The 15,177-nt window shown below is 32.1% G+C and overlaps 2 protein-coding genes and 1 long non-coding RNA gene across 12 annotated transcripts in view; 1 reads left to right on the plus strand and 2 right to left on the minus strand.

Moving 5' to 3' along the window:
- The window catches only part of LOC122630652 (kinesin-like protein KIF2A), a 32,966-nt gene extending 20,015 nt beyond the window's left edge, over positions 1 to 12,951 (plus strand). For 4 of the 9 annotated variants that reach the window (XM_043815394.1, XM_043815395.1, XM_043815391.1 and 1 more), the window contains 9 exons: positions 760 to 900; positions 1,377 to 1,407; positions 2,095 to 2,530; positions 2,620 to 3,193; positions 3,273 to 3,522; positions 3,617 to 3,771; positions 3,861 to 4,067; positions 4,190 to 4,364; positions 4,871 to 6,851. In XM_043815394.1, the coding sequence (XP_043671329.1) occupies positions 760 to 900; positions 1,377 to 1,407; positions 2,095 to 2,530; positions 2,620 to 3,193; positions 3,273 to 3,522; positions 3,617 to 3,771; positions 3,861 to 4,067; positions 4,190 to 4,364; positions 4,871 to 6,060 (3,159 nt within the window). In that variant the 3' untranslated portion in view covers positions 6,061 to 6,851. Of the gene's footprint in view, positions 1 to 759; positions 901 to 1,376; positions 1,408 to 2,094; positions 2,531 to 2,619; positions 3,194 to 3,272; positions 3,523 to 3,616; positions 3,772 to 3,860; positions 4,068 to 4,189; positions 4,365 to 4,870; positions 6,852 to 6,907; positions 7,001 to 8,381 lie in introns of those variants that run through there. The other 5 variants (XM_043815396.1, XM_043815387.1, XM_043815392.1 and 2 more) reach the window with 4 other exon arrangements.
- On the minus strand, positions 7,466 to 8,698 carry LOC122630657. Its single transcript, XR_006327535.1, has 2 exons — positions 8,594 to 8,698; positions 7,466 to 8,473 (listed from the first exon to the last, which is right to left on the minus strand). It is a non-coding gene; the product is annotated as an uncharacterized LOC122630657 (long non-coding RNA).
- A 202-nt stretch (positions 12,952 to 13,153) lies between the features above and the next one.
- The window catches only part of LOC122630656 (protein adenylyltransferase Fic), a 3,506-nt gene continuing 1,482 nt past the window's right edge, over positions 13,154 to 15,177 (minus strand). The window contains exons 4-6 of one of the 2 annotated variants that reach the window (XM_043815402.1): positions 14,668 to 14,739; positions 14,252 to 14,458; positions 13,154 to 14,171 (exon numbers count right to left, since the gene is read on the minus strand). In XM_043815402.1, coding sequence (XP_043671337.1) covers positions 13,811 to 14,171; positions 14,252 to 14,458; positions 14,668 to 14,739 — 640 coding nt within the window. In that variant the 3' untranslated portion in view covers positions 13,154 to 13,810. The remainder of the gene's footprint in view (positions 14,172 to 14,251; positions 14,459 to 14,667; positions 14,740 to 15,177) is intronic. The other variant, XM_043815403.1, reaches the window with a different exon arrangement.

Here is a 15,177-nt window from a genome sequence, read left to right on the forward strand (position 1 = left end):
AGTGTTCGTCTCGTACGATATTTTTTCTTTTTATTTTTTATTTATTTTTTCATTCATATAGATAACTTCTTAATTTGCATTACTCGACGGATGTTACACAAAAGAGGAGATTAGTCTGGATCTTTTTCTTCCTTTTACTTTTTTTTTTTTTTTTTTTTTTCTTTTACGTAACGCAAATGACATATGTATCTCGTTAGGAGTTAGCACTTAACGAGAAAGTAACGACAAAGTGAAACGTCCCGAGATTCTCTTTCCTTATTTCTTTTGTTTTCTCGACAAATCCCCCGACGTCCAAGTTTTAACGCGCGAGATTCCATCATTCGTGCTACTAACATCGCAACATCTTTTTTCCTCCATGGACGCTGCTCTTCTTAACCACGGATCTGTACCGACGGATGGGATCATCGACCTCGGAAATCCGCTTCGAAATAACAAAAAAAAATCAAAACGATACAATAATGAAACAAATCCTAATGAAAAAAAAATCATCTCTTTGGCAAAAATTCTGCTGCTCATCCTCGATTCCTACCTCCCCATTTTGATCGACCATTTTGAAAAATGTAAAATTTCCATTTATTTTATTCACTCTTTCTCTCTCTCTCTCTCTCTCTCTCTCTTTGATTCTCATTTTTATCTTACATCAATTTAATTTGCCTTATTATCAACGCGGGCTTCTCGAATTCGACGAACAAATCGTGATAAAAAACATTCTACACAACACACACACACGCGCGAAATAAATGAAAACGACGGACATAGGACTCTTCCGGCGAGGAGGATGAGGGGGTTGACGAGTTGGAGAACCAAGAGGAGGGTTCACTAGGACGGCATGGCGGTCACACCGCAAGAAACGGCCTTACATCCGCAACGCTTCCTGTACGAGTCACATCTCGTCTTTCGGTAACGCGCACTCCTACCCCTAAACATCTGAAAAAAGCAATCCTCTCTAAGTCCTCATTCTCTCCTCCATTTGCGTCTCCTATATGCTCTTTTTCTTTCTCACACGGAAGCACATTATTTTCAATTTTTCTCTCTCTCACGGCCTCTCTCATTCAATAGTCTTCCTTATTTTATTATCACTGGAATGATGGGTACTGGATTCTCTCAGAGGCGGCGTACATACACAAGCGAAATATGTATCATACACTTGGCTTAAAAAAGAATGAAAAAAAAAAAAAAGAAGAAAAAAAGAGAGAGAAGAACAACGTTCGTTTACAGCACCGGGCTCTCTTTCGGGGAAAGAATTTTTATTATTTGTATAAAATTCGTTGCTTTGCTTTTTTTTTTGTTTTCAAGGGGGCACTAAATTTAATTTTAGATGGTCTCTCTCTCTCTCTCTCTCTCTCTCTAACGTATCGTTCTCTTTTATTTTTCAGTACTCCACGAGACCGTCTGTTCCAGTAAAAGGTACGTCCACTAATCGTCGTCTTCGTCATCATTAAGATAAGTTAGATCATAAATCTCGAACGTTGAAAGTTTTTTCACATGAATATCGAGCGCGCGGCCAAGTTTTTAGTCTGTAAAGACACGTTCGATAAGTCAATTCGGTGGCCTCTCAACGTTACAGTTACGGTCTATGCGCCGTCGTTCTCTTCACTTAGGAAGAAGCCAGCTATTACGAATACAGGAACGACGTATGTTAGTAGTATGTCGCGGTTAGCGTGTGTCCAGGTATAAACTCATACATAGAAAAGTATCGATATTCGTAGCCTATACGTTAGAACACAAGGGCAAGGACCCCGGTACTTTCAGTACGGTGTATACACTGTTAGCAGTCGAGTGTTTCGTTCGTCGCTGGTCAGTCCTCTCTGCGGTTTTCTTTTTCTTTCTTAAAAAATTATTAAATTAACTTTCATAATCATGAGATTCGATCCTCTATTGTATTGTTTCAAAAGAAGAAACAAAGTTGTCTGCGAAAGATCTAGAAGCGATGATCAAGTACTTCATTTGGAGGTCGATAACGGTAAGAGGAATTTATTCGTTGATTTTTTAAATTCTGACAAAATTTTCGAACTAATGAGAACGACGGTGTGCCGATTAGAATTTGTCCTTGACTTTTTCTTATAATACAATAGAAAAATCAAATGATTTCAGTGAATACGAGACAAACATCACGACAAACAGGTCGACCGACAAACATTATGGCTCCAGTAGCTTCGGTAAATGGTCATGGTGATTCCGTTTCTGGATTGACGGGAAGACGAGAATTGGAGAACATACCACCAACCCCGATGACACCGTTAAACGTTACGGCTGCGACTCAAAGCAAGCAAAAGCAAACTCAGCTGCAACAACAACAACAACAACAACAACAACAACAGCAGCAACAGCAGCAAGCACAGCAGCAGCAGCAGCAAGCACAAATGGAGAATGGCAGAGGTAGACGATCCAATGTCGTTAAGGAAGTGGAGAGACTGAAGAAAAACAGGGAAGAAAGGAGACAACGTCAGGCGGAACTTAAAGAAGAGAAAGAGGCTTTGATGAATTTAGATCCAGGCAATCCTAATTGGGAATTTCTTGCCATGATTAGGTCAGCCTAATTACAAGTCTATAGACAGATAATCGTTAGATCTATATTTGACGTTTTCTGTTAGTTACATATGTTCGTTCATATTTCAGAGAGTACCAGAGTAGCATTGAATTCAGGCCGTTGCGAGAAACCGATACCGTTGAGGATCATCAGATCACTGTATGCGTAAGAAAACGACCATTGAATAAGAAAGAAGTGACACGAAAAGAAGTCGACGTTATCAGTGTGCCCAGTAAAGATCAAATGGTAGTTCACGAACCAAAAGCCAAAGTAGATTTGACGAAATATTTGGAAAATCAGATCTTTAGGTTTGATTATGCTTTCGACGAAACTTGTAACAATGAGATAGTCTACAAGTACACGGCGAAGCCGTTGGTGCAGACAATTTTTGAAGGTGGTATGGCTACATGTTTCGCTTACGGACAAACTGGTAGTGGAAAAACACATACCATGGGCGGTGATTTTAATGGTAAAACGCAGGACTGTAAAAAGGGTATATACGCTATGGTCGCTAAGGATGTCTTCAAATGTCTTAAAATGGCGAAATATCGTCCATTAAATCTAGTTATCTCTGCTAGTTTTTTTGAAATCTATTCTGGAAAAGTATTCGATCTCCTGGCGGATAAAGAAAAGCTAAGAGTGTTGGAGGATGGGAAACAACAAGTACGTTTGTAAATATTGCATTTTATTTAAATCAATGCTACTGAATAAATATAAAAAATGTCACATGGGTGATTTATAGGTTCAAATAGTCGGACTAACAGAAAAGGTTGTAGAGACGTGCGATGAAGTATTAAAATTGATACAACATGGTAACAGTGCTAGGACGAGTGGACAAACGAGTGCAAACTCCAATTCTTCGAGGTCGCACGCGATATTTCAAATAATAGCACGAACCGCGGGTACTCATAGAGTACACGGGAAATTTTCTCTTATTGACCTTGCTGGAAACGAAAGAGGTGCTGATACTTCTTCTGCGAACAGACAAACGCGTGAGTTTATTATTTTCTATCAAACTCGTCCTCACGTACTTTAGTCATACTGATTATATCCATTATTATTTGTATCCATCGATTGGATATATAGGTATGGAGGGTGCTGAGATAAATAAGTCCTTGCTAGCGTTAAAGGAGTGTATTCGCGCTTTAAGTCGTAAAGGAGCACACTTGCCTTTCAGAGCAAGTAAATTGACTCAGGTGTTAAGGGACAGTTTTATCGGTGAAAAATCTAAAACGTGTATGGTTAGTTGAATCTATTTCTACTATCTATTTGTTACGTATGAAACGTTTATTATATATGTATATTATATATATATAAATGCAATTTATAGATAGCGATGATTAGTCCTGGTATGAGTTCTTGTGAGCATTCCTTAAACACGTTAAGGTACGCAGACAGAGTAAAGGAATTAGCTGCAACCGATCCAACGGAGATAAAAGTTTCACCTACGGACGATGATCGAGGATTGAAGATAGAAGAACAGGCCAACAATAGTGTTCTCTCAGACAGTGATTTAGCACAACTTCGATCTTTGAATGTGAGTGATGCAACAATTCTTCTATCCCTATTGAAATGCAAATGAGAAAAAAATACAAATTTGAGTTAATAGTAATCAATGGAGAAGTAAGAATGAAATGGATTATCTTTGTGATAATTTAGGAAGGTGAACTTTCGCAAGACCTCTATACTTTCCACGAAGCAGTTTCTGCTCTACAATTGTTAGAAGAGGAGGTATTGGATACGCACAAAATGGTAATGGACAACACGACCAGATTTCTCAATGAAGCGCACAGCGTTTTCAGTGCAACTCACGAGGTGGACTACGATCAAGAAGGTAAGGTTTTTTTTTTCAAACCTGCACGAACGTTTCTATGTTTACTACGAATATATGCTCCCAGAATTTGATTATTATCCTATTTTTTTCAAATATGTTCCACGTTATCTCTTTGAGTCGAATTGAAAGAGCCGTTAGTTGGTAATAGCAATAGACATCACGACATGTACGAAAAGGGTGTATCGCTTTAAAAGTTTGTGCATGATATATATTTGTGTTATTAATAGTAGCAATGCACTTGCTTTTTTGTGACATGCAAAGAAATCGTTTAAAGTCTTATTCTTTTTTCTTTTCATTTCTTTTCTTTTTCAATTTTTTTTTTTTTTTTTTTGTTAATTTCCTTTTTTTCCTTTTTTCGTTTTTTTGGCTTTTCCTTAAGAGAGAAGTTATCACTCTCAAGGTCATAAAAACAAAAAGTACGTTTTTCGTTTCCCATCCAAATAAAAACAAACAAAACGAAAAACTTTATCGTCTGAACTATCACAGTGTGTGGCGTTTTATAACAGATTCGCGCTCTAAGACTAAGGCAAATTCGATCTTCACGTTAAGCCGGAGCTGGGGAAGCAGCAATACGACATTAAATACAACGATTATGATAAACGACAGTACGAACGACACTTCAGATAACAATATACAACAGGATATGTATGCAACCAATAAAACGAGTATCAAGAATACACTGAAATCTTCTTCGAAGGACGAAAGAAAATGCAAAAGTGATACGAGTTCCAACTCTACCGAGAATGACATAATTAATAATAGAATGACGCATGTAGAATCGAATAATATAAAGACAAAAAGTACAGGTACCGTTACGTTAAAAAAGACGATTAATAAAAGTTCGTCGGTGGTAGGATTTCGTCCAACAAAATCGAACATGAATCAACGTGCTAAGTGGGCTACGTCTGGAAAAAAGAAAGCATCGAAATATCATTGGTCCGGTACTTTTTCCGATCGATCAAAAAAATATAAACTTTTTAATGATAGAAAATATATATATTTGCCACGTGATAGTAATAGGAGTCCGTGCGAAGCCTTGACTATAACAACGTGTAATAATAACTCTAATATTTTCAAGGATAAGCAACCAGTGACAAATACGAACATCTTTCACTCAAATGAATTTGCTTTAAATGATCGAGTCTTTAAGAGCATTGAAAAAACGGAAAAACAATTATTTAATAATAATTATCAGTTTCCCGTCAACTGTCCTACAGAAGATTTTGACTTGTATAATAATATCAAAACTGGTCAGGACAATAACATTAAAGAAGATATATGTTCGAATTATGACATTTATTCTGATCGTAATATAAATTCGAGATACAGAATGATGCAAGAAGATGAAAAACCAAATGTTATTACAGAGAACGTGCAGAAGAATGACTTCTATATATCTAACAACAGTACTAGTTTTACCGGAGATAACAAATTTTCTTCTATTAATGTTAGAGAAGATCTAGTATCTTGCAACATTTTTGAATGTTGTAGAAACTCGGCCAAATGTTGGGTCAATTCGAAACTTAAAGATAAAACAGCTCATTTTAACAAACAGGCTGGCTCTCCTATTGTTCGACCATTTTATCGAAAATTATCGATCTTTATCTTCATCGTTATTAAAAATATCATTTTACTTTCATTCTTGCCGATCGTTTACATTGCCTTTATTATGTATGTACAAAGTAGGCAAGAATGAGAGTGCATTGCTATTAATTTGAGCGGAGAAATCCTAATGCAATCGTTTGAAGTAAACATTGAACAACGATTTTAATTTAGTGATTTAGAATCGTAAGATTTATCTTTTTTTTTTCTTTTTTTAGAATTGATAAGTCAAATTATATTAAATCACTAAGTGATAAACATCAATATCATTCAATCGCAAACATATAACGATATATAGTATTGAAATTAGTATTATTTGTACAACTGGAATGCTTCAGCAGAAATTTTAATTTAATAACCAAATACAAATTTTGAGCATTTGACTTTTCTACTTAAGTTTGGCTGCATGCACGCGAAAATTTTGTCAGTCGCTAATTGTTTTTTGTCTTTCTTTCTCTTTCTCTCTCTCTCTCTCTCTCTCTCTCTCTCTCTTTCTCTTTTTCTTTATGTATAATTATAACAAAAAAATTCAAGGTTTTCTTAAGTTACATTCCAATTTTTTAAATGGATGTATATGTGATTATATATTTACATTTGGTATAAGATTTTTTATAAATAATTAAAATCTTTTTTTGTTTATACAAAAGAAAGCATGTTTTCGTAAGATGATATTATTTATAATTCGTTTTACGAAACATTAGGAATTATTATAGTTATAAGTCGTATTTACGTTGCAAATGTCCATTTAAATTCATTCCAGAAAATGCACTATTATAATCATTGAAATCATTTACTACCGAACTTAAACTTGCAGCAACAAAAAAAAAGAAAAAAGAAAATAAAGTCATAAGAACGAAATAAAATATAAGCAATGTGCAAAATTAATTCGAAAACTTAAACATAGACTAAATTATTAACTATAACGCCAGGAACCCTTACAGATTTCAGAAGGAAAAGAACAAAGTTTGAGTCACCCTACCTGAGGAGCTTCTCGTTACATAGACGTCTGATAGAAAGAAAACTATTTTCGGATGGTACGATAATATGCGATAAACAGTTCTATATAAACATCACAAAAAGCAGCTTGCCATATATATATATATATATATATATATATATATATATATATATATATATAATGAACATTATATTTTACATATACTAATTACATGTGCTCCATGAAATAATCATTATATCAGTGCATTCAATGCAAATTCAATCCAGTCAATCCCCAAAAATAATGTTTCTTGACGGTATATTATTAATATGATATAGATTTGATTCGACAGAATTACATATTAATTTTCGGCATCTTTAACGAAGTTTCGAATCTTATTTAATTATGATTTTGTTGAAAACATAATTAAATATATGAATCTTTCATGTAACGACTAATTAATGTGTTAATTTTATGTTGATCGATTAGTCTCATAGATCATTAATAATGATAATAAAAATACTTATCGAGAAGAGCTTATAAATTTAAAAAAAAAAAGAAAGAAAAGCCAAGATTATATTAGCGTCATCTCAGGATAAACTCAACTTTTTTCTTTTCTCTTATAATTTTCTCTTCTTCCATTGCACAGCATTCCGCAAGCATTGTTTAGTGCGTTTTCGTGAAATTATTCTTCTTCCTGTATATAAGCCACTGCTACAAATATACGAAAAGGTAAATTATTTTAAAATTATTATTGGTGCGTTGAAAAAGTAACTATGTGTATCCTTTAAATTGCCGATATATTATTAATGTGTTATGTATGCAAAATGAAGATTATTGTTAATAAATATTATTTTTGTGTGGATTACCTTTGTAACAGCTGTATTTTCTTTGTGCTAATTCAATATATTATAACAGAATGATACACGATGCCAGTCATAGTAATAGCATGTCAATGATAAAAAGCTGTGCACAATTTATTCTTCCAAACAATTCTATTTAACGATTATACATGTATTTAGAAAATAACATAAAATATTAAGTGAAATAGAAGGATTTGTGTGTTCTCATCACTGTGTTACAAAAGAGAAAAAAAAAAATCCCCCAAAAAATAACGCTTAAATCCTCTTAATTAAATTAATCTCTTGCTTCACGATTAATCCACATGGTTGCTTAGGTATTCGATAATGACAATATACACTTGCGATTATTGACTAAATAATAATTGACTAAAAAACAAAGCGTGTAAGGTGTCCAGAGCGAATCATTGTTAGTGCGTAAATATTAAATGTAAAACAAACAAAAAACACAAACAGGCATTTGTAAATTGACGTATAATAATCCGGAGTGTGACAGGGTTCTCTGCCAAATCAGCCAGAATATCATCTTTGTGACAAAAAATTTTAACTCTGAATCTCCTGCCTTCGTTCTTAGATTTATGGCTCCAGGCTGACAGATATTAATGTTATCTGTTACAGCGTATGCCCAGAAATGGGAGCAGTTGTTGGTGCAGCAACGTGACAGCTTGAACACTGCATTGGACCAAGTCAGTCAATTCCGGAGCCAGTTACTGCAAGAAGAACAAATCAGTCAGAAGATGACGCGAACACGCAACTCGCGATATAATTAAGGATCCTTACCAAGAGTTACGAAAAAGACGAGAAAATATAAAAGCACACAAACACATTACCGGAAGGAAAGGCGCCAGCAAACAACTCGTAAAAGATGCCCACATCGTGTCCTCCTCTTGTCGCGTGTCAACTCTTTCTGCTATTGGAAGAGTCGGAAACAACAGTGTAATTTCGTCGTCTGAGATTAGCACAGTTACCTGACTGCATACATATATTATCGACACACCTTTCTTGCCTTTTGAGATAAGAACAAAAATACTCTCTTTCTCTATCTCTTCTCTCTCTCTCTCTCTCTCTCTCCTCTCCTCTCTTTCTCTCTCTCTCTCTCTCTTTCTCTCTCCTTTCTCTTCTCTTTTCTCTTTTTTCTATGTCTTTCTCTTTCTCTTTTTTCTCTCTTCCTCTCTCTCTCTCTCTCTCTCTTTCCTTCTCCCTCTCCCTCTCTCTCTCTCTTTCTCCTTCTCTCTCTCCATTTTATTCCAATTAAAATCAAGAGAAGAGATCCTATTTTTAAACAAAAATCAGTAGAAGAAGAAAGATATAAATATTATATTAAAAAAGAGAAATCTTTTTGAAATATAACTACACAATTTGCAGTTTTTTCCAGGAAAAGAGGCCGCCGATACTCTACTTTTTAGCACCAGATTTTAGTCATCGGTACTGTGTATTCCGATGTTCCTTTATGAATCGCTAATACTGATTGTAGACAGACCATACCACATAAATATGATGTAGCTCATTGACGAGAAGAAATTTGCAAGATTATAATAAAAGGAACAAAGATTCGATTGACGTTAGAGATACATCCCGGGGGAAAAATAAAATAAATAAAATAAGAAGAAACAGAATATCAAAGAAAATTAGTGGCAATCTAACGCAAGAGATGATTATTTTCAAGCCAAAACAGAACACCCGTCCAATTGGATTAATGATGATTTTCTAATGCCGACAGACAAACGAGTCGTGTCTTTCTTTTTTTTTTCCTTTATGGCATTTTAATACACCTGCTATTACCGAAAGTTTTCTGTTCAAACTGTCTTCGAAACTTTCGAATTAATTGTCGCTTTTCCTTCTCGATATATTTTTATTATATGCGTTTACATTTCATAGCATTTTTTAATTTCGTCCTCTTTTGTAATGATTTCTCGTCAAAATGCTAAGATCGTACAGCGTCGTTTAAAGAGTTATCGTCAAACGAGTTCTGTGATGCACTTTTCTTTCCCGCGTATACTTTTATTAGACTTGGAACTCGTTTGTTCTCTACATATCGGCGATGTTCATTCGTTCGTTCGTTCGTTTAACGGCGATATTTAAAAAAGTATATCGTAACTTCCACATTGATACAATAAATAAGCATTGCGAGGTATCACGATATTTTCACAACTACGCATAGATACCGTAGTATTTTACCAATTCATTTTATTTGTCCAAAATACTGTGATAGACTTATTCTGATCGCATTGTTTCCTGTATCGGGTGAAGATTATCATTGTTCCTCTCTTAATTGATAACATTCATTGTAATCCCACATCAAACTATGTGAGCCGTATCAAAAGTTGGAAGATAGTCCTCGCTCCAAGAGATATTAAAACAAAAAATTATAATAATATAATAATAATAATAATAATAATAATAATAATAATAATAATCATAATAATAATAATAATAAAATAATAATACAAAGAACAAGAAGAAGAAAAAAAAGAGAGAGGAATAAATAAATACATAAACGTGAAAATGCTGGTACTCTGGGTCGTGATTAGTGTGGTTGATGAAATAACGCGTATGCACCGTACTAGAAGTTAACCAACTAAAAATCCAAACAAAGTGATGCATATAAAAAAATTAACATGTATTTAAGAATATATTATAACCGCTAAGAAGAAAAAAATTAAAATAATAATAATAATAATAATAATAATAATAATAATAATAATAATGAGATATAATAAAAAATACATTAAAAATAGGTCATTTCGTTTAAATAAGACGCAGGACGTTCGGTGTGTTGTAAAACAGATTTCATTTTAAATTAATTAAGGACTGTATCGTTATTATTGCAACTGTTTTAGGAGAGCTATTATATAAATATATGCATTAATGAACATGAGAAAATATAAAAGTATCGAGAACGAATTCAAGATTACTACGAGAGAGAGAATATGGCAAATACGTGTGTGCTAGAGTGTCTGGAGATTATTTTCGCTTTCATACACTTTTTCACATCGTTAATTGTCTGATAAATTAATTTTAACTTCGATCTTACGAGAAGCTTTTATCATTGCGAAGATGCATTATATATACAATATGTATATTCCCGTTAAGACATAGACAAATTTTAAGGTATTAATGTGCGAAAGAATATGCATGAGAGACAAAAAATGGATGTTCCTTTCAATTCGAATAGAAAATTGTTTTTCTTTTCCTTTTTTTTTTCTTTTTTTCTTTTTTAATCAAAGAGGAAGGGCATGTATTACGCGAACAGAATGTCACGGTGTGTTGAACAATTTCTATGAGTAATATATGATTTCTATGAGTATATCAATTCTATTTATCTATTATTTTCTTTTCCACGCTGTATATTTCTCTCTCTCTCTCTCTCTCTCTTTCTTTCTGTATGAGTACACACACACACACACATACCTGTATCCTTATCTTTTTATCTTTTCAGCATCATTAATATTTAATATTTGTCAAACGCGCGTAGATCCTGTTTCTTTAATTAGGATCTTGAACAATTTTAAAAAAACTAAGTCGTAGGTATATAGACGATCACAGTCTATCGAACAATATGCGAGTCAGTTCGTAAGATTTATGCTTATAATACCAAAATCAAGATTATCACTAGATAAATATGTGTGCACTTGTATTATCACGCAAAACACAAACAAATAAACAGACACACACACACACACACACACACAGAAGACATTAATTTACAATTAATACATTGAATTAGATTCTAAGCGTATTTTCGCGGGGGACCCAGTGTACTATCGGATAGAACAAGCCTTAGTGTATGAAACAGTTTGAACAAAATAAGAAAATAGAAACAAATGAAGTAAACTTAAATTACGGCGATTTACATGTTACACACTTAAGTGATACTCGCGTTTAAACCAAATAACGACTGATTTCAAAAGTATAACAATTTAGATGATAATGATAATAATAAAAAAAAAACTTGCACGACGGTGATCGAAATCATCGATCACAAATATTTTAGTTTCCTCGTATCGATAGTGAGTGAACAATATATTGAACTTACTTTTCTTTTTTTATTAACATGTTTTTTCTAACATTTTTTTTTTAATATTCTTGTTGTTTCTCATGTAACGATCAACTAAATATGCGTATCATGCTCTGAAAAAGTTATATCCTCGTATATATATTTCTTCTCGCTCACATTATACTTACTACCTTGTCACTTTTAAAGGCATATTATTTATTATTTTTTAAGAGCTTCTGTAGCATAAACAAATCGATGCATGCAAAAGGATAATCGCTCTTTAACTTGTACATGTCACATTATTATACGTATTATTACGCTATGACAGGAAAAAAAGAAAAGAACAAGATATTTCAAATTAAGTTCACAAAAATATTCTCGACACTTGTCTGCTATAAAACGTGAACATTATTCGTACTTTTTGAAAAAAAAACTATTTCTACAAAATATTTCAATATATATATCGGCTTTTACGAACCATCCGAATTTTATATAGCAGAGTGAAAATTAAGATATATATATACATATTAATGCTTTCGACATTGAATGAATAATTTATTAAATATCTTATTTCTCTAATTTTTTATTTTTATTTTTTTTTTTTTTTTTTTTTTTTATATATATAAAAAGAATAAGCATTTATTACCATTTTCTTGATACTACAGGCGCTAAGTGTTGAAAAATTGGAGGTCTATTATTACAATGTCATTGTAGACGCTTAGCATTTGTGGATTCAATAGAGATTTCGTATTTTTAATACCAGATCCACCCATTCTCAATGCCGTATCACATTAACTTAGGATTATACATAAAAGAAGATTTAGACAGAGGTAAAGATCGGCTAAATGTGTTTCTCTGTCTGTAAAAGAAAAAAGAAAAAAGAAAAAAAGAGAGAGAAAAAAAACAAACAGCATAATATACGATTTTTGGAAAGAAGTGTTTTATGTATAAGTAGTGACGTACTGATGATAAAAGCTTACTAGCGAGAAATGTTAATGTTTTATTTTTTATAATCAAATAATTTATGAGAACAATTACGAAGTAACAATATACAATCCCGAATATCATATGCATTTAGTCAACTTCTGAGCGGTTTTAATCGATGTACACAAAATTAAATACGTGTACATCCATGTAAAACAGAGTTTTCACGTTGTTGCTTAATGAATAAAAAAATAAATCCAACTAAAACCATACAATCGACTTTTTATCCTAAATAAAAGATATATATGTCCCGTTATATGTATGGGTAATCTAAAAAAAGCAAATTAAATCACGAGCAAATTATTTCCAATTCTAATAAAGTTATGAAATATAAAAATTGTTTATAATTATTTCTTTTTGACAATCAAAAATATGTAAATTTAACAAGTAAAAAAAGAAAAGCAAATAATTTCGATTATAAATCGCGTATTTATTATTGTTTATAATAATTTGTATATTACATATGTGTGTGTTATATATGTATATAACTTGACCAGCAAGTAATGATTACAAATTGTTTCATTAACTGAGTTACAATATTCAAATAACTTACTTATTTTTAAAGCGTATATCTTACATAAATTTTTTACATTATTGAATCACAGTTTTAGATTTGAATTGAAATCTGTACACAATTGAAATATTACATTAAATTTATATAAGAGTCAACAGAACGCATGGAAGAAATTTCTATCAACAAACAGTTCAAGATATAACAAACATGTTTGTGCTGGAACAATATTGAAGTATAAATAAATTACTTTAATAATTTCGTCATCACGAATATAGTCGTAACTTCTACAAAATATAAAACTATTTTACAAGAAGTGTTTGACAGAGAAAAAAATGTTTTGGCAAGACTTTATCGACATGTTATAAGTTCTAATCTTTAACAATATAAACTTACTTTCTCTGCACTGTAATGAGAACAATTAACGGAATAGAACTATATCATGCAGACGTCATATTTAAATAAAATAAATTTGATGACTCAAAATACAAAATTCTAATATAATCTTTGGCATACAGTTTTTTACATTTTATCTAATAACTTTGGTTTCATTTTTTAATCATCCTCAAAATCACCACTACTTTCATTTTCTAATATAATTGTATTTTGCTTTTCTGTAAATAAAATATCTTGACTTAAGGCTGGGACTTGTCGAGAAAATTCACTAGTGGCCCACAAAAATAAATCTAATGTTTGTTCTGTACATTCGGCTATAAATCTAACAAACGGTCTGACATCGCCACTATTAGCGATTTGCAAATTTTCGTAATACTTATGACGATGTTGTTTCTGAATGATGACTGGAGGGTATCCTGCTTGCATAAGAATCATATTCATTAATAAACGGGATGTTCTACCATTACCATCAGAAAATGGATGTATATGCACTAATTTATAATGGGCAAGAGCTGCATATCTACGAAATATTTTTATACGTATTAATAACAAGTAAATTTTCCATTTAAATAAATTAAAGAGAAAAATATAGTTTTTTACCTCACTGGATGCATTCTGATAGCTCTCTCACTATTTAGCCACAAAGCAAATTCTTCCATAAGGTAATGTATATCATCAGGGCCTGGAGGTATATGTCCACCTACATAAACTTGAGTACGTCGAAATCGTCCGCCTTCGACAGGATCTACGTGTCCTAAAACTCGCCTGTGTATTTCTAATATATCTTTTATAGAGATTGATCCTACTCTGCAAATAATCAAAATATTTAGATTCAGTTTAGTTCTATGCAAATATACAAGTTGAAGCTATTACAAGACAAGTCGTTTTCCTTAATTGTGGAGCATTGTACAATGAGAAGAATTAACAATTAACCAATTCCACAAATTTATAAAAGTGATGACAAATGTTTTACAACACAAAATGAATAATTTTAATGATTATATCACAATGCTCACGTTTGGAACGTTTGATCACTCTCAGTACCGCAGCAAGCTGTATTATAAGCATTCCAGTCTGGAGCGTTCAATCTAAGCAAAAGCATTAGATACAGCATTTAGCCACAATAAAAGAATTTATTAACCTGTTACATATAATGTAAATTTTATACTATAATGATATGAAGTAGTTATATAAAATATTATAGAAATATAATTATATTTCAAAACAGTTTATTATGATAAAAATTTTAATATGTTTTATACAAGTACTTTATCAAGATCTTAAAAAATTCTAAATTATTGAATTTTTGCATATTACCTGCAAAATTAAATACAAATATATTTGCAACAAATTAAGAAATAATTACTTGTCACATTATATGACAACATATTACTTATGTGCAAAAATTACATTCCAAATTCTAATAAGTGATAATTAATGAAAATATATTTTCTATAATAGTTTCAGGAAATATATCATGCACTATAAACTGTCTTCAAAATGAGTTCTCCAGAAACAAAAAAAAA

Source organism: Vespula pensylvanica, chromosome 7, assembly GCF_014466175.1.
Source record: "Vespula pensylvanica isolate Volc-1 chromosome 7, ASM1446617v1, whole genome shotgun sequence".
Taxonomy (NCBI): Eukaryota; Metazoa; Arthropoda; class Insecta; order Hymenoptera; family Vespidae; genus Vespula; species Vespula pensylvanica.